This window comes from Castor canadensis, chromosome 12 (assembly GCF_047511655.1).
Source record: "Castor canadensis chromosome 12, mCasCan1.hap1v2, whole genome shotgun sequence".
Lineage (NCBI taxonomy): Eukaryota > Metazoa > Chordata > Mammalia > Rodentia > Castoridae > Castor > Castor canadensis.
In genome coordinates, this window is record NC_133397.1 from 41854614 (window position 1) to 41882168 (window position 27555).

Genomic DNA, 27555 nt, shown 5'->3' on the forward strand with positions numbered 1-27555 from the left:
GCTTTATTCATCTTCATTTCCCCTGGAAATGAAGCATGGTCCTTCAAACACGGCTGTTGCTCAGTAAGTGCTTGTTGAGTGAATAATGGAGTGAGGCTTCTAAGAGGGGAGGCCATAAATGCCTCTGACTCAAACTTGGTGGAAACAGATTTAACTGATCAAAATGAACCTTTCTTTAATACAATGATTCTTGTTAATGAACCCTTCATTGAACTGTTAAGTTAACAAGAAAACAAGGTCAAATTCCTTCCATGATAGGAAGGACAACTTTTAAAAAAAAAAAAAAAATTAGCATTTCTTGAGCATTTAGAATTTTCCAGTCCCTGTGCTAAGCACATAAAAATATAATCTTTTTTATTCTTTTTTTTTGAGACAGGGTCTTGCTATTGTAGCCCAGGTTGGCTTCAAACTCATGATCCTCCTGCCTTGGCCTCCAGAGTGGTGCATAAAAATATAATCTTATTTAATTCATTATTCACAGTTAATTAATTGTATGATATAATAAATAATTAATAAGTGGGTACTTACCATGTTCCAGGCACCATATTAAATTGAGGATACAAAATGAGACCATTTCATTTGGTTGGGGATATCCTCTATTGGCAGCTCTGTTTTACCAATGGGAAACTGTGGCTTAGACAGGTTAAGTAACTTACTTAAGGTTATAGGAATTAATAAGTAGTGGGGCTGGAGTTGGAGTCCCAGCCAGTGAACCTTAGGCCTGTTCTCTTAAACACCAAGCTGGATAGCATGGTATCAATAAAATAGGGCCCTTGGTTTAAAAATAATTAGCATATCATATGAACTTTTGCTACTTAGCTTGAGAGTGACAGAATCTCCTGAGAACCCTATGTAGGTCCACTGAGTCAAAGTGGACTGAGTCAAAGGGGTGGGTCCTGAGCATCTCTGTGTAAAAGTTTGGAAGCATTGGTGTAGATCATGGTTCATACAACTAACTTATTTTAAAGACTTTTGTGTTTGTTTCCCTTATTTGGCTTTAGTTGAGCTTTTCACAAATTCTTAGGTTTTGTTATGAACAACAGTAGGGTGATAGGCACCTCACCCTATACCTGTGATGGGTACATATCTCCATAAGCTTGTGCATGTGCCAGTCCTCTGGAAGAGAAGCCACAGAGAAAAGGAGAGGTTGAGAACAAGAAAGGAACAATCATTAGTGTGGCTTACCACTCCCCACTCAAGTTAAAGGCTGTGGGTCTTGTAGTTGGGGTGGGATGAACTCCCTCACACTGTGGGAAGGAGCTGCTCCCCACTAGTGACGAAGGGGGGACTCTCTGAGTAGGGGTGTGCTGGCTGATTAGGCTGCTAAATAGTGTCACTGTTTCTCTTCAGTGGGTCCTGGGGAAGAATTTCTTTCTGAAATATGCTACCTCTAACACACCATCAACCCGAGTGAGGGGCTAGAGAGGGGAGCTGTGAGATGGAGGAGGCACAAAGTAGGGTGTTGAATATTTCAGCGAACTGTCAACTTCAATGTATTGAGGCTGCATCTGTCTTTGAAATCAGGGTGCTCTGGGGTTTCCAGCCAGCCGGTTGCCTAGTAACATATGGGAAACACTGAGGACTAGCCACTTGAAAGTTTATTTTTGCCCTGAGTTAGTTGCTGAAGATTGAATGTGATCTGATAGCCAGAGTAATATTTCATTTTTATTCATGAGCTAGGGAAATAAGCACATACTTACAGTGAAATTAGCGTCGTCCCATTGAACGCGTGACTTTGTACTTCTTCAAATCCATTTCCATATAGTTTGCTGTAGGAGGGAGGAGAGATGGCTTAGGAATGGCAAGGAACTGAGAGAAACGCAGTTTGGAAGCACACATTCTTCCTCCTGTGACATTTATTACTAAGATAATCACTAGCATTCACAATCTCTAGCTGTTTCTCCAACATTTCAGACTCTAAGGGCCTGCAGGGACAAAGCTGTTCTTTCGGCTCTGGTTTACTTCTCCCTCCACCATCACCACCACCACCCATTTATTAAGTGTTCATTAAGAAGAACGCCAGCTATCTTCTGCCTATGATTTAATTCTCATCACCATTTCCATCATACTGATGAGAAAGGCCTTGGTGTTGTCATGCAGCTTGAGTCCCAGGAAGCAGTGGCAGAGCTGGGGTGTAAGGCTGAGCTGTGTAACTTAGCTTCTCGGGCTCTGTGGCCCTCTGAGGGCCTATGGGCTTTCTGGGCTTTGAAAACTGAGGGCAGAGCAAGGCTCCAGTCCTGAGTCACCTGTTCTTTTTCTTGGATGAGAATGTGGTTTTGCTAATGCTAAGGTTGGTTCTATAGCCAAGAAGATGTAAATGTCTATGAACAGACATTTTTTAAGACCCATTAATAGATAGTGAAATCAATTTAGTTGAGTGCAATCAGCATTTTAAAAAGTGAGTAGAGTAGAATAGAACAAATGGAAAGCATTATACTGTAAGTAGTTAGTTTGAATGCTTAGACAATTTTGTTCCACCATTTCCTCTCTCTCCCACACTGAGACCTAAGAGGCTCCTTAGAACACAGGTGCTGGAAAGTGCCAGAGCCAGCAGCACCCCTTTGTTTTACAAAGAAGGAAATAGGCTCAGAGAGGAGAAGTGATTTGTCTAAAGCTGGCAGAATTGGGACCAGAACATACATCGTCTGGGCTACTTCCAGTGCATTCAGTTTGTAAGTTTTTGCCCACTTTTCCCCCAACCCAACCAAATATCCTCAAGACCGACCCAACCCTCCTCCTTCAGAGCTGGGTTCAACATCATTTTCTCAATGTGGTCTTCCTTGGCTGCCCTATGTAAACTACTAACCTCCTACCCTGCATTCCCTATCCCCATTCCCTAATTTGTTTAATCACCATCTGACCTGTGGTGATATGCTACTTGTTTATTGTCTACCTCCTCCAGAGCATAAGCTTCATGAGAGCAAGGATTTCAAACTTTTGTTCATTGAACAATCTCCCACATCTAGAACAGTGCTTCGGACCAGGGAGCATTACAGTAAATATATGTTAAATGGATTGGATGAACGAATGAGTCTATATTAGAAGAATGTCTTACTATAAGTCACAGCCAAACAAGTTAGAAAGCCACTGTCCTGCAGGTAAATATCTATAAGTTCTTTGTGAAAAATAATGGAAGAACCAATTAAGAAAGGGCTGAGGTGAGTCATGTGATTGAGCTCTGTGTTTGGCAAGATGCTAGCTTCCTTTCCAGGGTTGTTGGCAGCTGCATGACCATGTTAAGGACAGATTTGGGGGAATAACTTGAGAAAATGGCCAGATACATGCTCTGTTCCACCTGCTCCTACCTTAGCTGCTATTGCCCATGAGGCTCCTCTAGCCTTTGTTAAATAAAACAAACATGGATTTTTACCTCACATTATATGTGAATGAGTACAGTGTGTATGTGTAATACATATGTGTATATGTAGTGTGCAAGTGTGCTCTCTTTCCATCAACCCACAGCATACCTGAGACAAAGCAGCAAATAGATAGAGGTGGCGCTCATGTTGAAGTATGATATTTGAACTATGAAATTCAGTAAATATAAATTAGAGATTACAAAATAATTCTCAGAGACTCTTCATTAGATTGAGTTAAAAAAAATCAGGGGATTGTATGTATTTCTTAAAATCCCTGTTATATATTTTATGATGTACAAAAAGAAATGATGAAAAGATGGAAATGTTAACTAACATGGTTTAATCAGTCTATGTTGTATACATGTATTACACTATAGCCCATAAACACTGCAATAAGTACATGTTAAATTAAAAAGCCCACAAACATGGGGCCTTGCATGAGGCCTGGTAGTTGGCAGGAGCTGTCAGCCTCCGCCTCCCTGGTAGAGAAAGCCTTCCTTGCTGCCTTGCTCTCCCGTGCTCTCTGCTGGAATTCTTCTGAGTTTATAGCTCCCCACACTAGCTTTTCACTCTGACCTGTACTGGATTATTGGATGCCAATTTTGAACATTTCTTTTACCCTTTTCTATTGTAGAATATGAAAGGATAGGTGCATGGTCTGTACCTGTCGTTTGGGTAATTATATACAACCTTCTTGCCTTTTTAGCAGCTCAATCCCATGAGACTTTTTAAAGAATTTTATATTTAGAATATTACCCTTTGTCAATCTCCTGTCATTTGGGAGGTTGAATTCTTTTATGAAAATGGCTTTTAGAGGAAAGAATCATACCTCACTTTCCTCTGAACTTCTTTGAAATTTGATTTTTTTAGAGTCTAGGTGATGATTTGTTCAAGAATTCTCCTCCACCCTCTGAATCAGAATCATTTGGACTTGTTTGTCCAAACCTACTGACCAGGAGTGGCACAGACCTAGTGCATTGGAACCTAGGAGTAGTATCAGAGAATATGAACTTTTTCAACAAATTCTACCAGGAAAGGTCAGGAATGCCAGTTTGGAAACTCTTATGGTGAAGTTCTTGTCTTTTCCTTGGTGCAAACCAGATGATCTTTGCTCAGATCAGAGTCAAGAGTCGGATCCTCTTAATGCTTTCTCTGTCTCCTAAGGAATGGAGCTACATCTCTAGTGGATCCGGAAAAAGTAGAAGCTGGGCACCAGTAGCTCATGCTTGTCATACTTGGAAGGTTGAGATTGGGAGGATCACAGCCAGAGACTGGCCTAGGCAGAGAGTTCACAAGATCCCATTTTAACCAATAGCTGGGTGCAATGGTACACAACTGTCATCCCAATTTATGTAGGAGGCTAAGATTGGAAGGATCATGATTCCCGGCCAGCCTGGGGGAAAATTTTTTCTAGATCCCATCCCAATGGAAGGTGTGCATGGTGGTACACACCTAGAAATAGTGGGAAGCATAAAATAGGAAGATTGCAGTCCAGGCCTGCTTGGGCAAAAAGTGAGACCCTATCTCTAAAACAATCAAAGCAAAAAGGGCGAGGGGTGGGGGGAGTCTGCCTTGCAAGCCTGAAGTTTGTTGGGTCTTGAGACCTAAGGCAGATGAGTGAGTATCCCATCCCCCATGGAGGGCACTGTCATTTCTGCTTCCTGAGGAGATGGAGGCCTGCATTCCTGCATCCTAAAGGAGAGACACAGATCTGCCACAGGGCTGATGAGCAAAATGCTCTCAAGATTGTTCCCTTCCCCCAATAAAGGTGCAAACCAAACCAGTTCACCTGAGAAAGCCCGCGAATCCATGGCCAATGAGAAAAACCCACCTAACCCAGAGTTAGAACGTCCATAAAAACCCCAACCTTCCCCTGTGCCGTGAGCCACCAGCTTCCAGGCTGTGCTGCAGTTCCCTAGCTGTAGCCTTTCCTTTCTCTCTAATAAATCCTACTTTATATACCAACTTTGGCTCATCATTCAGCTGCCTCATGAGCCAGTTCCCTGGCCTGTGAAGGCAAGGACCCTTGACACCGGCACGTAACATTTTGGTGACCACTAAGGGACCCAATCTCTTCTGAACCAAGGTTGGTATAGGTTGTGCCAAACTGGGAAAGCTGCCTAGGAATATGACCATGAGTGTCCGGCACTCCAATGGAGTCTGTTTTCCAGGAGAGAACCCCCACCGTAGCCTTGCTATGGTGGAACTTTCAGGCTGACCCCTCCCCCCCTCTGGTTAAGGAGGGTTTCTCCCTTGGGAAACTGAGGAAAAGCTCCAAGCCCATTACAGCTGTAAGGCAGGCAATCTGAGGGAACTCAGACGCCAGGCGGGGATTTATACTGCACTGCCAATGCTATGTGGGCAGAGCCCGACTTCAGTGCACTGAGGCTTTTTCTTTTTCCTCTCCTTAAATGCTAACTCTCTCTCGTTCAAGATCTGACCCACTTAAGAGGAGGTGCGAAAACAGCCGGTGGAAAGAAAAGTTTGTCTTCAAGCCAAAAAGGTGTTCTGGCCAGGGCACTCCCTGATGTCACCCAAAGGCTGGAGATGCAACTTCCTGACCTGCCCTGAGGCTCCAAAGGTGGCTAAGTCTCGGACCCCTCCAGCCATGTCCGTGGCAAACAGACAATCAGATCTCTTATGCTTCCTTCATGGTTTCTGTGGCCCGAGAGTGGAGGTCACCCTTGCTTCCAGTGTTCCAGTACTGCTCTTGGGCAGAATTGACCTGGACATCAGGGATGACCAATAATCCCTCATGCATTGAGCCTGGAAACTCTCTTTTCCCCCAACCCTCAGCCTCTCCTTCCTCTTTCCCAAGCAGTTCAGGATAAATGGCCTCACCCTTTTGTTCTAAATAACTGTGGGCTTCCTTCAGTGAGTTTGGAATATACACCCATCCTGCTCCCTCCCTGGTCTCACCTTGTCCTTTATCTCTGTCTTCCCCTCCCTGGGCTTACTGGGATCCTGGCTTCCTATGAAAAACTTGTAGCATGGTACCTTATGACTTAAGTTATTCCAATTAATTTACCAGCCCTCTTGGTCCAAAGCAACTTTAAATCAGCTGCTAGGCACTGGCGAGGCAAAAGTGCTTACAAAAAAAACTGCAGCCACCACTCACACCCTAACTAAGCCCTCACAAGGGGAGGAGGGAAAGCAAACAGGCACACTCATGCACAGGGATGCTAGCCCCTGGGCACAATGGGAACACCTGCCATAGCTAAGAGAATCCGTAGAGAGGACCCAGCACACATCCAAAGCCGCCAGCACACATCCAAAGCCACCAACACACAAGGCTGGGACTGCGGCCTGCTGCCACTCCTTCTAAAACATGCGAAGGGCGGAAGGATGACAGGCTGCAGGATGGGATCACTCATCCTGGGCATGGGAAGGGGCAATGGTGCTTTGCTCAAGCCCAGTTCCTTGCCCCATCTTACGTCTTGGGCCTGACTGACCCAGCCCTCGTGAGCCAATTGTTAGCTCAAGGTTATAGTCCCAGAAATAGCAAAATGGGCGTAACTGTGGTCTCTAAACTTCTCATTTAAAATTTCCTATACTTTTGGACTCAACATAAAAACTTTTCCTCCAAAAATTAGCACTAGTCGTCCTTTATGGTACTGTTATTGCCCCAGGATGCCCTCTGAATGCCCTTCTCTAACTTTACAGACTATGTATTCCTTTGTTAAAAAGGTAGCCTTTATTAAAGAGGCTGCTGCTGTTAGCTAAAAAGCAGGATCCTAGCGTTTTGTTTTTTTTCTCTTCTCACTGTGTTGGTCAGGTGGTCTAACCTGACCAGTTCACTTTCCCAGTCCAACAAGAAGGGATACTTGGCCTCATTGGTAAGGTCATTCCTAGTCAGGATGCTGACAAGAAGGGAACTAACCCAGTTTATTGTTGTTATTGTCTTTCTAGATGGGACCTGCCCCTTCCAGTCTTCTGGCCTGTCTATTGAAATGTTGAAAGCTTTGTACTGAGGCCTGGCCTTAGTATACCTTGGGTGACCAAGAGAAGTGACCTTCATAGGGTTCCTTAAATTGCAATACCATACTCCAATTAGACCTTTTCTGTAAAAGGGAGGAAAAAGTAAACTGAGGTCCCTTTACAAATTTTCTTTCATTTCTGAGGCCACCCAGATTGGCTCCACAATTGCTATTTAGATACTCAGACACTGGCCATTCTTTGTAAACCACAGGATAAACATGGGAAGGAGGACCAAAAAAGGCCCTTATCAATGACAAGACCCCCACCCCTATTGCTCCACCCTCTGCCCTATCTTCTAAGCCACACTAATATTCATATATTCATAACCTCCTAATGGGTGCTTCCCCCTTCAACAGGCAATGGTAGGAAGAGGGCAAATCTTTGTCCCTTTCCAGTTATCAGATCTAAGGGAAATTAAGAAAAAGATCTGCTATACTGCTATACTGATGCACCTGACCAATACATTTAAGCCTTTATCTCTGTGATCCAAATCTTTAAATTGACATAAAAGGTTATTATGCTTCTATTATACCAAACTCTTTCCTCATTAGAAAAGCAATGGGTTCTGGCCCAGGCCACTCAGGTTGGAAATGATTACCATTTATAATGAGCCCCAATACCCATGGCACCTGGAAATGAGGGAATAAATGTACCTACCTACACAGGCACAGGCAGTACCCTTGACAGGTCCACACTGAAAATCAGAATGGTAAAGGGGTGGTGATATGGCTCAAGCAGTAAAGTGCCGCTTTGCAGGCACAAAGTCCTGAGCTCAAATCTCAGTACAGCCAAAGAAAAAAAAGATATTTGGGGCTGAGGACATCTCTCAGTGGGAGAGTGTCTGCCCAGCACATGCAAGGCCCTGGGTTCAATTCCCCAGCATAGCTAAATCCAAAAAAAAGGGTGAGGAGGATAAATGGTGTTGATGCCACTTAATCCATCTCATAGTGGAAGGGCTAAAAAGGACCAAAGTCAAACCTCTAAACTATTCCCAGGTAACTGTAGTGCAGCAAGGACCTGAAGAAAACCCCCTAACCTTTCTATAGCATCTTAAGGATGCTATCAGAAAGCATACCACAGTGGACCCAGAGTCACAGGTGAGAGAGGTTCTCCTCAAAGATAAATTTCTAATAGTCAGCCCCAGATATTCGTAAAAAACAAAGTCTGTGGCTGAAGGAAAAAAGTCATTGGATCAACTAATACAACTAGCCATGTCTGTATACTATAACTGGGACATTACTAACAGAGAGAAAGATAAGAGACACCATGGCCTCATTGCTCCTCTCAGAGAGGGCCCCATCTGACTGGGGCCTGCATCCTGAACTTGGTGGACAGGAGGGGCACTTCCACAGAGAATGCTCAAGGGGGACAGCACAGGAGACAGCCCCACCCCCAACCGGGACCCTGCCCTCTCTGCAAAGGTAACCACTGGAGGTCTAAGTGCTCCTGTCTCTAGATGGAAGGTGAGGTGCCACCCCCTATGTATTGATGGGTCCTGGCCTCCTGTCCACACTCCACTTCTTGGCATCCATGTTGAAGAGCCTCGGGGTAGCCATAATGGCAGAAAAGTGAAAGGTCATTGTTCTGCTAGACAGTGGAGCATGTTTCTCTGTTTTACCTTTCTCCAGTCCAATGACAAGGTTATCTTCGGGGCATATCTGGCCATCCCCTAGAGTGCTACTTTACCCGGCCTCTGGCCTGCTCTTGGGGAGACCTCCTCTTTGTCACTCTTTCCTCATAGTTCCTGAAACTCCAGTATCCCTGCTGGGACAGGATTTACTGTCTCAACTAAAAGCTCAAATTCTCCTCCCCTCAGGCAGCTATCTCTGCTGCCCCCTCCTTCAGGAACAAATAGATTCCACACTGTGGACTGATGGGATGATTGTAGGGTGAGCCAGGGCAAGCCCTCCCTATTAAAAAAAAACTCAAAGATTCCCTCACAGTTTCCACACCCCCCCCCCAAAAAAAATCCCCTCAAGCCTGAGGGATCAAGAGGCCTTATGCCTATCATAAATTCCTTAAAAAAAACAAGGGCTACTAATCAGTTGCTCCAACCCATATAATAAATTTAAAAGTCTTATAAAAGTTAATTTTAAAATACAAGTTACAAAATAAACAAGTGGAAAGGATATAGATAGGTATTGAGTGTATTTTTTGAGAAATTAAAGGAAAAAGTAATTTTTTTTGGATGAGAAAGGACTTTATAAAAAAGGATTTGTCCTAAAGATTGTTTCAAATATGGAGAGGAGGGATAAGGACAAACTATCAAAGGGCTTAAAATGTTATATGAAGGTCTGAGTAAATCTTAGAAATGTATAATAAAAGCTGCAGTGTATGATAAAGTTAAAATTAACTATAATCTAAGAGTTGCCTAAAAGATTTTTAGGGTCATGTCAAACTAAAATCAAATTCTCTATGTCTATAAATAACAAGGTTATCTTAATATTGTTCTGCTCTAAGTAACATCTACAAAAGAAAACTGTTATAAGGAAAGATTTTATCAAAGTAATTACTTGTGTTTTCTGTTGATCTTGTCAAGCTTCAACTACTACTAAATCAGAGTTCATTTATGTATTTGTTCATGTGTCTTAAATGACCACCTTATAACTGTGTGGTGTCTATACTTTATCTAAATATGGTACAAACATATACAAAGTTAAAAAAGTGTCAACTTGTATAAAATAATGAGCTAAAGCTCTCTTTTACCCAAAAGTGTTACATTTAACCTAAATCCTGACAGTCAGCCCCTGCCTCCCACAGTTCACCTACCTAGGTGTGGTCTTAAAGGGACAGACTCACTCCCTGAGTCATGAGGGAATTGACCCAATCCCCCATTTCCCACTCCCCCATACCATAAAGCAGTTTAAGATTTTCTTGGGAGTTACAGGATTTTGCAGAATCTGGATCCCTAGATATGCAACCCTTACCAGACACCTTTTTAATGCTCCTACTAATATTCCCATTTGGGTCTTGTATAATAAATGCTCTCTCCAGATTTATATCTCAACAGGTCCAACGGATCAAACTCCAGCTTTTTAGTCAAGGAATACTCACCTCTGCCTAGGCATGAGCCCTCCATCCCTTTCTACTGGGGGGCCCCTAGAGACTACACGGGTCAACCCCCGAGACAAGTACCCTCTCCCCTATCCCCCTGGTGCCCCATTGTCAGCAAGAAGCAGCTAGATGAGTCATCATCGCCCCTCTCCCCAGTAGCAGCTGGGTGCTTCTCTCAGAGGGGGTATTTGTTGGGTCTACAGACCTAAGGCAGATGAGTGAGTGTCCCGTTCCCCATGGAGAGCAATATCATTCCTACATCCTGAGAAGATGGAGGCCTGCATTCCTGCATCCTAAAGGAGAGATACTGATCTCCCACAGGGCTGATGAGCAAAATGCTCTCAAGATTGTTTCCCCTCCCCCAATAAAGGTGCAAACCAAACCAGTTCACCTGAGAAAGCCCACAAATCCATGGCCAATGAGAAAAACCAACCTAACCCAGAGTTAGAATGTCCATAAAAACCTCAGCCTTCACCTGGGCAGCGAGCCACCAGTTTCGGGCTCTGCTGCAGTATCTTAGCTGTAGCCTTTCCTCTCTCTCTAATAAATCCTACTTTATATACTGGCTCATCATTCAGCTGCCTCACGAGCCAGTTCCCTGGCCTGTGAAGACAAGGACCCTCGACACCAGCATGTAACAAGTTCAAACCCCAGTACCACCAAACAAAATGTAGAACTAGGAATATAGCTTAGTGGTAGAGAGCTTTCTGAGCACATGCAAGGCCTTGGATTCCATCCCTAGCACTACCAAATAAATAAATAAATAAATAAATAAGGAAAGAAAAGTTGCTCTCTTCTGTTTTTAGCAAAGCAAAGCTGCTTGCTGTTGTCTGGATGATCCTCCCCTTCACTCCTCTGTGTGGCCTGATCCTAGTTTTGAAATTAGGATTTTATCCATTTTTGTTGAATTCATATATCATTGCTCTAAGTACAGACTTGTGGTTAAGTCTGCAGGCATTGATTCCAGCTGCCTGGTCTCTGATGCCAGCTCTGCTACTTGTAACCTGAGTTTTTTGGGGCAAGTTACTTAACCTCTCATGCCTTAATTTATCAATCTCAAACTAGGGATGATACTAATAGTATCAACCTCATAAAGCTGTTGTGAGGATTTAGAGTAAACATATGTTATATAATAGAAGTACGTTCTGGAACAGAGTAAATGCTTGGCATGACACATTGGTCCTATATTGTCCTATAGGTCGGTCCTCTGGCTGGAGAGGAAGGAACTCCCTTTGCATGCTCTAGGAAGGATTTCTATGAACTGCAGACAGCCTATTTAATTGAATTGTTCCTTTCCTCCACTGACATTGGGTCTTTTTGTTTCTGGCAGAGTGGGCCAGGGTAGTGGCCTGGGTCCCCCTAATGTGCTAGTGTAGTGGGTGCTTTTCCAGTTAGGATTTTCATTTTTTTTTTTAATAGCCTGGGTCCTGATAAAATGGCTCACTGTTTCATTTTCAGCAGCAAATCCCCTCTGTTCTTATCAGTCGCCCACAATGGAAGACTGCCTTGTTTTGGTTAAAAGAGAGGCTTCCTTATACTGGAGAAATTACAAATGTGAGTGGGAGACCTCATGCTGTCAGGCCAGCTTGATGCCTTCAATGTCCTTTGAAAACATCTGGAGAGTCACTTCAGATGAGATTTTCCAAGTCTCCCTGGTGTCAGATTGAAATGAAGGGGGCTCCCTGTGCCATGAGGATTCTGGCAGTGCAGACATGGAAATTCCCCCCTCACCCCTCCATCATGCTAGCCGCCCCTCACTTACAAGCATTGTCTAGGTTCTCTATTCAAATGTCAGTTAATTGTGAATTGAATAGAGAAAATAGCATCTTTTTATTCCAAATAAGATTTGGGCTTTAGAAATTAATCATAGATGTACTCTATTTTTTAATGCTGCCTTATGAGGAAATTCAAATATTCCTGGGAGCCCTGCAAGTGCTTCTGGGATTCTATTAACAGTACAGAATATCTTGTATCGTGTGGCCACCTGGTTTTTGGATGATCTCAATGAAGAAAATTTTGTTTATAAATCTTCATGTTCTCAAAAAGTGGCCTTACTGCAGAAAAACAATGCATAGCAGTTTAGATCACAGACATAGCACCCAAAAGAAGAGGGATCCCATAGTCAACATATGCTTCCTCATGTGGCACTTTGCCTTAGTCTTCTCTTATCTGACTTGAATGAAAGTCAAGATGCATTGGCAGTGGCTGGCTGGATCACTGCTTCCCAGTCACCACTGACTGCTCTGACCCTAGTTTTGAATATACTTCAGGACCCCCACATTTCTGTGGGGCTCACAGTCTCTATAAAAACGATTCCTGCCCCCAACTGGGTGAGCCTCCTGTCTTTAAGCAGCACTGAGTTTTCATGTTCCCCTCCACCTCAGCGAAGTTCATGTCAGCTTATATGACTTTACCATATGTAGCAATAAGGGTGACAGGCATCAAAAGGAATGATGACAGTAATGGATTCTAATATATTGAAGAAAATTTTTGAGAAATCCACATTCCACAGTGACACTTAAAAAGAGACAAGTGCGAGAAAGAGGAAGAAAAAGAAAAGAACAACAAAGGAAGCATCTATCTTTTTTAAAAATAGAAGAGCTGATTAATAAATACAGAGGAATGACAGAATATAAAAGTGACCATTTCGTAATAATTGAATAATTAACAGATGCTGAAAAGTTGTTGGCTAACTGAATATCATAGCAGCTCAGAATATCTCACCATGGTTAGCTTATAAACAGCAAAGGGAGAAATGTATCTTTACCTCTTTTCAGAGGTCTGCAAGTCTAAACCTTAAGCAAGTCACCAGGTAGTGGGTCAGCGTAACACAATGTACTTCCTGGTTTGATGCAGTGAGAGAAATACAGCATCCATTGCCTTTGCAGTGTTTGTGCAGAAATGTTTGATCTGAATACAGTCATGGTGAGACAGTCAGATGCATCCAGACAATGGGCCTGAGCTCCTCAAAGGATTCAGTGTCATATACACCAGAGGAAGTCACAGGGACAGTTCAAGGAGTGCTAGAGCAATAGGAGGTTAGGTTAAGAGGACTAAGTGACAAAACAGCAAAGATGCAAATATAAACACTGTCTGGATTCTCAGTTAAAAAAAATCTCTATAAGACTTTTAAATTTAAATATAAACTGTAGGCTAAATGATGTAATTGAATTCCTGTTGCTTTTCTTTGGGGTAACGGTGGTAGAGTTGTGTAGAATGTCTCTGGGTGGCGGAAATGCAAGCTGAAGTGTTTAGGGATGAAATCTCACAGTGTCTATAGACTTGGATGGTTTGGAAAAAGGAAGATGTGCCTTCTCCTGTATAGGGATGGAGTGGATGTGGCACGCTGTTAATAAATAGTTGGTGAATCTGGGTAAGGGGTAGAGGTGTTTGTCATACTGTTCTATTAGGCAGTGGAAAGACAAATGTAGTCATTTGTCAGTGAAAAATTTAAAATAGAAAGTATTTCAAAGGAGGTGATAAGGCATAGTGTTTTCAGGATGGTTCAACTGACTTTCTCTGGGTTGCTGAGTTGTAACTTTTAGCTCTGGTTAATTGTGGTAACTGTGTAGTTGACACGGTATGATTGGATCTGCACAAGGAACCCTTAACTGCCACTGAATAGACAGAGACAGACCTGACTTTCCAAGCCTGACTTGACTGACGCTGGTTTGACATGAAGGCAGGACAAAAATGAAGTCTCCTGTTTCATTGCTTAGCAGTCTTTCTAGTGTAGCTTGTCATGAGTGCAGTCAGGAATCTTGTTATGCTTTGCAAGACACTCTTTCTATGAAGGGCCTTGGAAAAGTATTGCATGGCCTTTTCTTATCTTTGTGGAGTTCAGGTATCAAAGTTGTCTTTTTTTTTTTTTCTTTCTTTCAGTATTGGGGATTGAATTTGGGGCCTCAGGCTTGCTAGGCAGGTGCTCTAACACCCAGCACTTTTTTGCTGTAGTTTGATTTGAGAGTGTCTTGGGCTTTTGCCCAGGGTGGCCTGGACATGATCCCCCTACCTCCGCCTCCTGAGTAGCTGGAATTACAGGTGTATTTTACCATACTCGGCCCAAGGTTGTCTCCTTTGTGAGATTGGTGTGACAGTCCAGAATACTTGAAAGGTGGAGCAGGGGAGACATGTCAAGGTGTCCTCTTGAGGAAATTTAATGAAAAGCCACAGTGGCTATAAAGGGGCATAAAAGATAATGCATAGTTTTAGCATTAGTCCCACAGAGCTTCTCTGGTGCCCAGTGAACTGTTTTGTTCTCATTAAATGAGCTCACAGTTGGTAAAGATTTGGGTGGGGAGGGCAGAACAGGTTCCACTAAAAGCAAAATCTCAAATACTCCTAATAATGAAAAGAGAAGGCTTGCTTTCACTATTTTCTAATTAAGGAGTTGAACTTTATAGCTGGGAAAATAAGGCTTTCCTCTTTAAGTGTAATACCCTTTATCCAGCAGGGTACTCCACATGCTCCTTCACTTACAGAATGGCCTATTCAGCTGAGAACAAGTGCCAAGCAAATGACTAATCACTCCCTTCCAGATGAAGGGCCAAGAGCAGGAGGGGGAGGAAGCACAATGGCCCCAGGCTGTCTGGGAGGGATAGACCAGCATTCTCATTAACTTAGGAGGTGGGGAATTACACCCTGCTAACATACACTATTCCTCCTAAAATCATAACCAACGTAAGTTAATGGCCCTGTAAAAAGAATACCACGCAGTTCTGTACACACATGCTGAAACATGGTGTGTGGAAATGACTCTTGGGTTTCTCTTTGAGTTTGGTGTGGTAGCCCTGTTTTGTGAGCTCATAGTTCTCTATGAATTATCTCAACACATCCCTGTGTCTCTGCCCGTTCACTCCTGCTTCACACCACTCCCACCACTGTACATCCACCCAGGAGGAGTGCTAATTTATTCCTGATTATTTGAGATTTAGGTCAAAATTGGATGGGAGTCTTGGGTCTTTTGACATTTGAATAAGCACAGTCCTATTGGGTGGTTTCTTCTTACGTTTTTGTTTTTTTGGAGTTTCCTCCAAGCCTTATCCCATTTATCTTGGCATTCAAGGCCCCCTGTAATCCAGCATCCCTTTCATCCTAGCTATTTGTTTAAACTCATCTCCCATTCCTTAGGCAGGATATCTGCTCCCAGAGGTGTGCCTCACCTGTTCTCCCTTTCCCATGGCTGCCCTGGTGGGCATGCTGTCTCCTTACTTGAGTCCCCTGAGCCCCTTTTCTCTGTGTGGCACCACAGAATGGTTGAGAACATGCCATATTGTGTGGGTCCAAATGTTGGTCTTGGATACTTAACCTCTTGGTGTCTTGGTTTCTTCAACTAAAAGTAGAGTTGAAGATTGCCGTGATATTTAAATGAGTTTGTAGAAGTACTTACAAGCGTGCAGTCATTTAATAAGTGCCATATGAAAGCTAGCTGCCCTTACCACATGTTACCCTACAAATGTTCCTGATTTTGTGAGGTCTAACTCAAGTCTCAGCTCCCCAGTGCAGCCTCTGAAGGCTTCTTCAGCTTAGGAGGACATCTCTGAGCATTTCCTTCTGTGTATCACACACGCTCACAGCAAATATCTACTGGCTTGCATTATATTTTTCATTATTTCATGGCTCCTGCTTCCATTGAGATTATGAGTTTCTTGAGGACATGACTATTATCATGTCTGTGTTCTCAATAAAGACATGGCAAGACCCCAGACCCTAAGGCCTGTGGTGTCTCCTCACTCAGAGTTCACACTGTGAATACCATATAGAAACAAGGAACTTAGAGACATGATGTACAAGTACTTCCAGGTTTCTTATGCAGTGGTGACTAGGATACACTTTTTTTTTTTTTTTTTTGGCAGCACTGGAATTTGAACTCAGGCTTCACACTTGCTAGGCAGGAGCTCTATCACTGAGTCACTCAGCCAGCCTATTGGGCACGCTTTGTAAACTGTGGTGTGTGCAGGAAGTGGCAGGAGTAGAAAGACTATGGAGAAGCATTTCTAAGTTCTACAGAGACTCCTTACCAGGGTTCAAGAGTCATAGGTAAAAAAATTGAGTTATTTCAAAATTATTTTTGGTTCTTTTTATTGCAGTACTTTGAGCTGGGACTATATTATTCCAGCTTTGTAATGTGACATTATATGTGAAAAATTGTGTCTACCCAAAGTAAAGGTACAATACAAATGCAGTCTACCATTGATACCAATTTTTAGGATCCCCTGATAGAAAAGAGAGTCCTCTAAGATGTTCTCTTCTCTTGCTTCACTCTATCTCTTCATTTCAGGGCATTCTAATTCATGATTTTTTTTTTTCTTTAAGGGTGAGCTCATTGCTTCATTACAATCCTGCTGTAGGCTGTAACCAAAGCAGAAAGAGTGAGAGGAATGTGGATGTGTGGGGCAGCATCGAATATGGGTTGCTGGGCTGAGGGATAAAGAAATGAGTCGTGGTGCCCAGGATGCTGCTTTTTAATGGGACAAAGGAGGGTGTCCCCTGTGAAAAATAGATGGAGGCATTTCAGACAGAAGGAAGTCAGGCAGGTGTATTATGACAATAGTAGGTTGAGCTGTCCTACTATAGTGTTCCTGAAACTTTGATGAACATACAAATCTCTTGGGACCCTGTGAAAATGCAGGTTTGGGTCAGTAGGTGTGGGCTGGGTCTAAGAGTCTAGTTTTAATCAGCTCTCAGAAGATACTAAAGATGATGATTCATGGACCATACTTTAAATAGCAACTCTTTGGAAGCATCATGAAAGGACAGGACCTGTCCTGGTAACCTGACTAGTTACTATCAAAAGGAATCACATTATTTTTTAGTATTAAGGGATACATGGGATAGGCATAAGTGGTGTTGCTTCGGAAACAAAGAGAGACCCAAGGGGAAAGTGAAAAAACAGGAGAGAGCAAGGTCCACTAATGAACTACTCTACCTACTTGGAAAATATCCTTCCAAACTCTCTCAGTCAAAAGCTTGAAATTTCTATTAACCAGGGCAGCTGCCTCCCCACTGGGCTGTGTCGTCACAGCCTCAGTCACTTACGCTGGTTCAGAAAACAAGTTTACTAGTTGAAAACAATACTGAAAATTCTCAGGACCCATTTGATTAATTGTAGCTGAACTGATTGGTTAGTTACTGTGTGAATGTATGTCCTGGCTGTGATCCTCCTCTTACCCTTGGCAAGTTAGGTCAAGAAGAATGTAAACAGTGACTAAAGAGAAAACAAGAAAAGTAAACAAGTAAAAAGAAAACAAGAGAAAAGTCTCACCTCAAGCTAAAAGTGAGACTAGCAGGAGTGGCAGAATGAGAATCTAAGAGTGTACTCACAGTGTGATGGATTCGTTATTCATCCCTTGAAAAGCATTTCCTGGTATGGTGGTTATGTATAAGTTATCACAAATTTCCCTTGAGAAAAGAAATGAGAAATATTTACTTTCCAAATCTGAGCTGCAAGTAGGAAACTGTTATGCATAGCAATCAGCCTGGCACTTACAGGATGAAATTAAATTCAGAGGAGAAGATCTTCGTAACATCTGGGAGTGTTCGGATGCCTGTGTTACAGATGCTTCTGTGATTCGGGACAGGGTGGGTTTGTGGGGAGAGAGTGAGTAAAAATGATTGTCATTAAGGTATAAAGATACAAAGGAGTAGAAAGCAATTTGCAAATACTGTTTTCCCATTAAATTGAAAAATATTGAGTTTGGTTTTATCAGTCATACTTTTAGGAGATGAGGACTGTCAGAATTGAAAGACTCCTACTGCTATGGAAGTGGTGTTTTAATAGTTTCTCTTTGGAGATCTAGGGGCTGGGACCAAGCTTTTAGGTCTTTTCTATTTGTATTTCCAGCCTGTCTTTTCCTATTAAATCCATTGCACTTCCCTATTGTATTGCCTTCCATTTCCTTCTGGTAATTAATCCATGCTTTTGATAGTTCTGGAAAGCATCCCTCTCCTTTGGAGCAGGTTTAATTCAAACATTTCAGGAAGATTAATCTCATGTGAGAAATCCATACCACTCATTATTTAAAATTTCCTTTATTTAGCTACTTTGCAATCAGAAAGCTCTTCCTTGTATCTCATTGAAACCATTGAATATTCTTTTGGTGTATGGAGCCACTCAAAGCTACTCTCTTTTCTCCTGCCTTTTGTTTAACCTCCAAAGGACAGAGAGAGGCTTAAGTATATATGAAATTAAAGAATATTTTATTATACAAATAGAACCCCCTCAGAGGGGAGCAGTCATCTGAATTTCCCCCAACTGAGTTTTAAATTCACCAGACATGGGCTCTGGCACCCTGGTGACAGTGAAACAAAGCCAGAGTTCTCTTCTGGCTCTTTCATTCTCCTCTTTATCAGCAGTTCATTTGAATGAATGAACAAATGAGATAAAGGAGATCACACTGAATCCAGGCGCTGATGGCAGGGGGCTCAGATTGCAGTGTGGACTTGGACTGGAGGAATACCACACTTCTGAGTGAAAATGCTCTTTAATATAACTCTTAGTAAGGCGCTGCAGTGGTCAAATTTGGTTCTTGGATATTCTTATCTTTTTCCAAAGTTTTGATGCGGCAGTATGTTTATGCATTCCCATGTTTCCTGGATATTGGGAAAAGGAGAACACCTGGGTTTGGAATCATCCAGTGTAGGAGCAGCTGAAAGAGCTATGCCAGCTCTAGCAGCAGCTCCTGCAAGACCTGGAGCAAAACTGATGTGTGGATCACCAGAGAGATGTCCTTTCCTTCTTCCTCTGCTTTTCTTTTTCTTTCTTTTGGTGGTGTTTGGGAGTGGACTTTGCATCCTCTGAGGAGTTAATAAAATTTAGGATATATATATATATATATATGATGGAATATACATGAATATATATATTCATACACATATGTAGGATGTAAATCTTTCTGTGTGAATAGGGATGACTTGATATATGGGAAAACCAAAGTGATGAATTTATAGATTGCATCAAATTTCAGGAATTTTGGCTTTCCTGGCAAGGCCAATTGCTATTGCATTATGGTAGTACTCAAATTTCTCATGCTAGCCTGTAGACTTGGTAAGACAATGAAAAATAGAAAATAATGATGTCGTTTATATGGCACAGTGCCTACCTCACTGTGGTACTTTAAAATTTAGTTTTTACTTGGTGAATGAACAAATGAGATAAGGCAATACATAATTTGCAACCAGTAACAAGGGTCACACCAGAATTGCCTCTTCCACCTTCATCTTTTATCCACTCAATGGAGAAATTCTGATTTGCCCTTTTTGAAGTGTTGTGACCCCTCTCCCCTCCATTCCCATTCAGCTTTAAAAATCACTGAAAAGGAGTGATGTTCTCAGGTGTTTATGACAGAGAAAACGTTGGGAACTGCTTACATGTACATGAGACCACCCAGCGTGGTGACTGACAAGAAATGCTGATTAAATTTAAATCAGAAGCCTAGCTAGGTATGATGTTTTACACCTGTAATCCCAGCTACTTGGGAGGCAGAACTAAGGAAGATGGCAGTCTGCCGCACCAAAACCAAAAAAACCCCAAAACAAAAACAAAATAAAAAACCCTGCCTGAAAAACAACTAAAAAAGCAAAAATGGGCTGGGAGCATGGTTCAAATGAACAGAGTGCCTGCCTAGAAAGTACAAGGTCTTGAGTTTGAGACCTAGTATCACCCCCACCCCCATATTAGAAGGCTAAAGAGGAGGAACATGCAAAAAATGCTTCTCAACCCTTTAATAGTTTTGATTTTCACCAAATACCCATCTTTCCCTCCCCAAAAGCTTAAAAAGGAAAAGTCCTCACAGATATTTTAACCGGGGGAGGTTTGTAAATGCACCAGGCTCAATGTACACCAGGTTTTTGGTATTCTGGATCAGTCTGTAAAGAGAAAGGGGAAAACAGCAGGTGTTTAATAGATGCGTATTGTTGGAATGCATGAGACTGGTCACAGGCATTGCTGGATGAGAATGGCATCAACAAAATCAAGTGAGTTTTATATGCTTGAGAGGAGCTCCTGAAACTCTGGGATGGGAATGGCTTGGTGAGGACCCATTGGCTGTTCCCAGAAAACTCTGCTCAAACCTTCTGAAGAGGGTTCATAGCTGGGAGTCCATCTCTGACATCCCTTCTCCCACCGTTCCCCACCAGACAGCACCAACATTCAGGGCTTCTGGCCAAGTATAGCTTGCCCTGCTGTGAAGCCTGCACTCTGGGAGATTCTCCTCTCAGGAGGAGAGATGAGCAAGTTAGTCACTCTCCCTTGTAGGCAAGCTAGTCCTCTTCATATTGAGCTGGCGACCACACTGAGTGGTTATCCAGGTGGGCACCTAAAATGTAGAACCACACAGGGCAGAGGCCAGGGGTTTAGATTCTTGGAATTTTATGTTCATTTTGTAGATAATTTGCTGTGTGATGATGCCCAGCCTCCCAGCTTCTCTGAGTTACCATTCTCTCCTGTAAAATTGGAATAATAATATTACATATACTTCCTCCTTCAAGAATGGTAAGTTTTGAGTAATAGAATAGGTTGAGATAATCTGAGGGAGGGCTTTGAAAAATATAAAAGTGCAGCTATAACAACTCAGGGGTGTTACTATCAATGACTATGTCCCTTTAAACAGTAATCCCAATTGTTGAGTCCTATCTACTTTGGATCAATGAAAGGCCTATAAATGTGGTGACTCTCTTAACCCTGGCAACAAGCAGCTGAGGATATGATAGTTACTCTTGTTCTATGGGGAAAATATAGTGTACTCTTAGGAATCTGTACTCTGGAGTCAGATTGGTTTTACATCCTGATTTTATTAATTATATGACTGTGGATATGTCACTTAACTCTCTTTGTGTCTCAGTTTCCTTTTAGGGGGGTTTTGAGGAGTAAAAGTAGGTATGGAGTTCATAATAAGACCTCTACCAGTGTTAGTGATTATTATAGCTGAAATCAGGAAGGCAAATGATATGTCATCAGTCACATAGCTGAAAGTAGCAGAACTTTGATGTGACTCCACGTTTATTCACCACACTACAATTATCTACCACTGATGCCTGTTTCCACTAAAAAATACGGAAATAGGTATCTGATTCTTCAGATGTGAGTAATATTTGTGGTGATCATTTTTTCCACAATCGGGTCAAGCAATCACAGGCCAGATAAGACATTATATGAGTAAGATGGAAGGGACTTTTACCTATTAAAGATCTTTTAGGGTCTCATCTTAGACCAGTTAACATTCATTAATTCCACAAACATTTATTGAGCACTACTTGGGCCAAGTACTGTTGCAGATACAGGGGCTATAGCTGCGAACAAAGCAGAGAGTCTACGTGGTGCTAACAGTCAAGTCTCAGAGCTCTGTGGGAATCCATAAACTTTCCCTTTAGAGAGCTTTATTTTTCTTTTTGATGATAAATGTTGCTTTGCATCACAGGAAGCTTTCTTTATCATTAGCTGTCCCTGGTGGTTCTTAACATAAGCTGTGCTTCAGTGTTACCCAGAAAGTCTATTAAAACTGCAGATTTTCAGGTCTGGGACAGCACTGTCATCTACAACTGTCATGAGCTCTATGTGCAATTCAATTCACAGCCAAGTCCAGATTGTACCTTCTGCACTTAAATACCTATGACTTTGGATTTTTCTGTAATTGTTGAGTTACACTGTCCTAGATACATTGTCATCTGGTGAACATTTGTATTTTAACTTCTCTGCATTTCAGCAGCAGATGGCCCAGGACTGGACACCTGACAGGTAGTAACATATTTATTCACTAATTATTTCTTTAGATAATTACTCATTGGACCATTTATATAGATTCCTGGTAATATAGTAGGAAATGCAGAAGATTTTAAGAAAGATAAGCTAGGGGTTGAATACCAGCCCTGCTACTGTCTAAAGTCTTACATTGGTCAGGTTGTACACCTCTCTTAGCCTTCATTCTTTCCCCTGAACAAAAAGGATAATTATTCCACTGTGCAGGGTAGAATTTATGATATACCCTAAAGGAAATGCCAAACACAAGAGCTCAAAAAACCCTTGGTGCTGATGACTTCCTTCCATGACTTTTGACTCTCCCGCAGGAGAGTTTTATCGCTCTATCAGAGGCTCAGGTTGAAACCACATATGGCAGTGGTAAGAGGTCTGGGTTGTAAGACCTGGTTTCTAGTCCAGCTTTTGCATTAACTTGTTGTGTGACATTAGGTAAGTCAGTAACCTCTTTGGGCCACAGGTTAATTATATGAAAACTGAATTGAGCCAATCTTCTCCCATCCTCTTTGTGAGTTGAGGGGAAATGATAATCTGGAAAGATTTAATTCTAAAACATCACAATAACAACACCAAGCACAAAAAGCCCAGCATACACAGGCTCAACACAGGACGTTTCATGGTAGGTACTCAAGAAGCACTTCCTTAAAAGAATGAGTATGCTAGAACACCCCCAGTGAACCAATTCATGATCTCTAAGCTCCTTTTCGAGTTTTCCAACCACCCCAAATACTCCATACCCTCCCTTCCATAAGGCAAGAACTATTCAGCAGGACTTTACAATGTCAATTTTAATTTCCAACATTGTGTTGTGATGTTTCAGAGTTTATACTGCTCCCAGGGAGAAGCAGTTGTCACCATGGCAACCTTCAGGCCACTGCAGTGAGAGAAATTAGTGCCTGCCCAGACCTAGTAATTGCTGTAGTCTTTTCCTCTTGGATTCCTAGCAGTGGATGCTTGAATACAAATACCGAGTGGGCTCCAGCCAGCGAGGGTAATAGTGTACAGCAATAAACTATGTGTTAGCTGATGCTTACATTTCAGACAAATTGAGGAGGCTGTCAAAGGCATTAGCTTCTATCCTTTCCAGGGAATCACTCTGAGAGATTTCACTAGGGGAAAGAAAAAAGAAAGAAAGAAAGAAAGAAAGAAACATCAAAGAAATGACTGTGTCTGCATGATAATGAGCTGTGTCTGAGACCCAACAACGAGGGGCTCCATCACAACTAGGAACTCCCTCATGTCCCTCTAAAAGAAAGCAGGGACACTCAAGCTGTCCTTACATCATAAAGTGCTAACATCTCCCTTTAGGAGCACTGACGTGTCTACAACCTGGGTGCAGTTGAAATGCAAGTTTCAGTAACTGGCATTCATGTGACAGGCTTTTCTTTTGTTTAATCTATGACTCAGAATCATACATTGTTATAAGTGGACAGGCCCTTTGAGTAAATCTGGTCAGATTCCCTCATTCTGTAGCTCTGGAGAGGCAAATAGCATTTCTATGAAAGTTCAAGACTAGGACCGGGATCTCTAGAGTCCCAATTCCATCACTCTGATGATGCTTCAATTTGGATTGAATTAGTTGTTTCATACTTCTTAACCCTTGGTCTTTCAAAACTTTCTTCTGAAGCACTTCAAAGTGATTAACACTCCTACACATGGCATCCATTGTGGATTGTAATTATGTTTTTCTTTAACTGTCTTTCTTATTCTGGACGAACTGAGGACCAAGAGTATTTTCTATTCCCTTCTGAATCCCTAGTGACTTCATTTTGCCTGGTGCATAGTTAGGGAGTGAATGAATAAATGGATGCATAGAATAGTTATTAAATTGATTTTTTTTTTTTAAAAAGACACAAAGGTAAAGAAATCAGTTTTGTCACATACCATCCCCAAGCATGGTGGTAATGTCAGTGTTACCCTAAAACCCCAACAGAAGCTGCCGTTTGCTCCTAATTGCAAAGTCACAGCTATACACTTGTGTGAGTACAAGGTTAATATTCACTGAAGGCTTCAGACTTATGAGAGCTTTAGCCCACAGAAAGACAGAGCCTACGGCAGTTTGTATCTCTTCCAAACAGCACAGTAATGGATTGTCATGGGCTGCTTCATCTTATTCCTACTTAATAGTTTGCTTATTTAACTATGGCTGCTTTTCTTAGTAGGAGGTGTTAATGCATCAAAAGTTATCAAAACTCAACATTTTAACTTGAGAGCAGAAAGTGTGTGTTAGACTTAAGCAAACTGACATGTCTGTAATCTGTAGTGAATTTCCTATAATGCACACTATTCTGGAGGAGTTATTTTTAATATTTTCATAACTTGCTAATACCCAAAGGGCCAGGAGAGGTTCCCCCAAAAGCTAAGATTGACAGTGAAACATCTTCTCTGGATATGCAAATCTAGCTTGAAAGTCTAGTAGATTGTTGAGATTAGCGATGCCCTATGGGAAAGAAATGGTCATGAGATTCAGGATAACATTCAGGAGGATGCTGGAAAGTTCTCTTTCCTGAGAAAGTCCTGTCTCCATGTATAGAGTTTTTGGCCGAACCCAAAAACCCAGGGACAAAGGATTGAAGTTATATCTGACAAACATGAGATCACAGTGCATTATCAAGCTGCTTTACACCTTTGATAAATGCCTTTTATCAATATAGCTATAAATACTGTATTTTTGTCATATATTTATTATATTTTAGATACAAAGATTATCTTCTGGTGCATAATAAACTTCCAACACATTTTCTTCTATGTGGGAGTTATTAAAAATTGTGACATAAGGGAATAACTACTCTAACCTAAAGGGAATTTTTGTGATTGGAATCTAACTCTTTTCTACTTAAAAAGTATATCATCATTTATCAAAAATGCATACAATTCTTTGAAACAAGGTTAATTATCTGGATTTTAATGACTCTTGAAAAATCATACCATGTCTTCAAAGGCAGCTAAATATTATTTGTATTACAAAGATAAAAATACTTGGGTTTCCTAAACACATTTTCTCTCCTAAAAAATTATCCCCTTTCAATTTGTTTTTTTTTTTTCTACTTAGAAAAAAAATCATTATTTCAATTATGAATGTCTTTTGCTAGGCAGTATCTACTTACATTTTTAGAACCTCATTAAGTCCTCTGAAGGCTTGAGATGGAATTACTTTGACAGGGAGATAGGTGAGTGATCTACAAAAAAAAAAAAAAAAAAGGAAAAGTCAAGAGTTTAAGGTTTAAGACTGAGTGCCTTTTAAATTCATGAATAAAATGTGTGCATATGTATCTACAAAGTTAAACAAAATGCTTAATAGAGAGATGTACCATGACTCATTCTGGTCTTTATCAAAGAGAGTGTTAATTTGGTGGTTAAGGTCATGGTGTTGGGATAGATGCACACACCTGGGATCAAATCCCCATTGTCCCACTACTTGAGTATGTAATGCTCAGTATTACATACTCAAGTACTAAAGTACTAAAGTACTCTGCTTAAGTTTCTTCATCAATAAAATTAGAATAATATTTCTTATGTCACAGGATTGTTTTGGGGATTAATCAGAATAGTCCATGTTAAGGGCAGGGCTTGGCATGAAGTAAACAGTTACTAAGTAGTTCCAGAGTGGCCCAGACTTAGTTGGGAGGGTAGACAAGAAGCTATTTTGGGCAGAGTGAAGAAATAAATAGTAGAACCACAATTGGAAAACATACAGGTAGGAGAAAGGGAGATTCACTGAGAACTACTTCTATCTTGACCTACACTATCTCCTATGGGCAGCCTACTTTAATATTACCCTACTCAGACCACTTTGTTCCTATGATTAATTCACTTGGGCATCTCATGTCATTTGGGGGATGTCTATGAGAGCGTTTCCTTCAGACATTCACAGTCATAGTAACAACCTACACATTCTTCAAATTGAGATAAAAGCTGTGTAGGGCATGAGGGTTAGGAAGAGAGTGATAGTCAGCCATAGCAAAGCCAGTGTAGGATGAAGCATGAGTGTCAAAGGAACCTGAGGTTGAGATAACTCAGAAGAAAGCTTCTGCAAGCTAGTGAATGAACATTCAACCATTTATTGAGCATCCATAGTGGTTCAAGACTTTGGCCTAAGGACTAGAGAGGAAAGGAATGGATCAGGTCATTTCAGGTCGGAAGTAAATATCAAGAATATGAGAATAGAGATGGGAGATGCTGCCTGTCTTCCACATATCTGTATAGCAGAAACCACTTTAGCTATGAGGAGAGAAGACTTCCTCTATGATGAATGGACTTCAATCAGTGAGATGTCAGAAGGGAGTTGCTACCAGTGTAAGCTACACTCACCAGTAACCTTATTTTATCCATTCAACAGTGGGGTAAGGGGATATTTCCCTTTGACATCAAAAGAAATTGGATCGCAAAGAGATTAAGTCACCTGAACAAGGTAACAACCAAACAAATAACTCCAAATGCCCTTTCTACTGTGCAATTGAATGGAGCATGTGATTCTTAACCCATTCTTTCTTGGTGAGCAAGGTGGAGGAACAGGCATGTGACCTCACTTCTCTTGGAAGGAAACATGTCCCACTCTGTTCCTCTGGCAAAACCACTTTTCAGCAGTCCCTCCCTTGGTGCTAATTCAGGGGAGTTTTAGAAATTTCATTTCAGAACAATGGTTTTGCTCAACAGTTGCTTAGAGATGGTACAGCCTAGAAGATACAATCCAGACTTGGTCTTCTGATTCTAACAGTCCCACCAAACACATTGTTTAATACCCAAAATTATTTAACAGAGAATCTCAGAAGAACAGGGAGAGGGGAGGGAGAAATCTTGCAATGGCATGTTTGCTTCCTATAATTCTTCTGGAATCATGTCCTCTTGGCTTACTGATTAAAAACACAGTTTTATTGCTCTCTGTACTGCCAAGCCAATAAATTTCCAGAAGAGAAAGCTGTATTCTACTGTACCCAGTGCAGCATCAATAAAACTGACAGCCAAATTCTGATTCCAGAATCTTTATTGCTAGGGATAATGCAGTGCAGAACACATTTTGGAGAGTGTTTACATAAAAGCTTCAACTGAACCCTTCAGGGCTGTTTATTCATGTAAATGGAACCCAGAAGCTGGAGCCTCTCAGCAGGCAGCCTCTTCCTCCAAATGGGAGTATGCTGTGGCTCCCAGCGGAGCAGTCTGGCTTAGATTTGACTAGGGAGTTTGCCTGAACTCTTGATTGATGTAAGGCTGAAGGATGAAGAGCAAAGGTTGGACAGAAGTGAGAGAGGCTGTAGATCAGGTACTGGCTGTCCCCAGTGACTCTGGAACAGCCCTGGTGCATGATGAAATTTTGTAGTTGATGTCAATTCTGCAGAGCTGAGGCATCAGAGATGAGAGTGAAAATAGAGTTCCTGCCATAAAAGGGACACTGAGAACAGCAGGCAGTTTGTG

At 41.7% G+C, this 27555-nt stretch overlaps 1 protein-coding gene across 7 annotated transcripts in view; it reads right to left on the reverse strand.

Annotated features, from left to right (window-relative positions):
* Lhcgr (luteinizing hormone/choriogonadotropin receptor) overlaps positions 1-27555 on the reverse strand; it is a 70252-nt gene that overhangs the window by 19704 nt on the left and 22993 nt on the right. For 5 of the 7 annotated variants that reach the window (XM_074049650.1, XM_074049655.1, XM_074049654.1 and 2 more), the window contains exons 2-7: positions 25251-25322; positions 23178-23252; positions 20184-20258; positions 17881-17955; positions 17715-17792; positions 1701-1769 (exon numbers count right to left, since the gene is read on the reverse strand). In XM_074049650.1, the coding sequence (XP_073905751.1) occupies positions 1701-1769; positions 17715-17792; positions 17881-17955; positions 20184-20258; positions 23178-23252; positions 25251-25322 (444 nt within the window). The remainder of the gene's footprint in view (positions 1-1700; positions 1770-17714; positions 17793-17880; positions 17956-20183; positions 20259-23177; positions 23253-25250; positions 25323-27555) is intronic. The other 2 variants (XM_074049651.1, XM_074049653.1) reach the window with 1 other exon arrangement.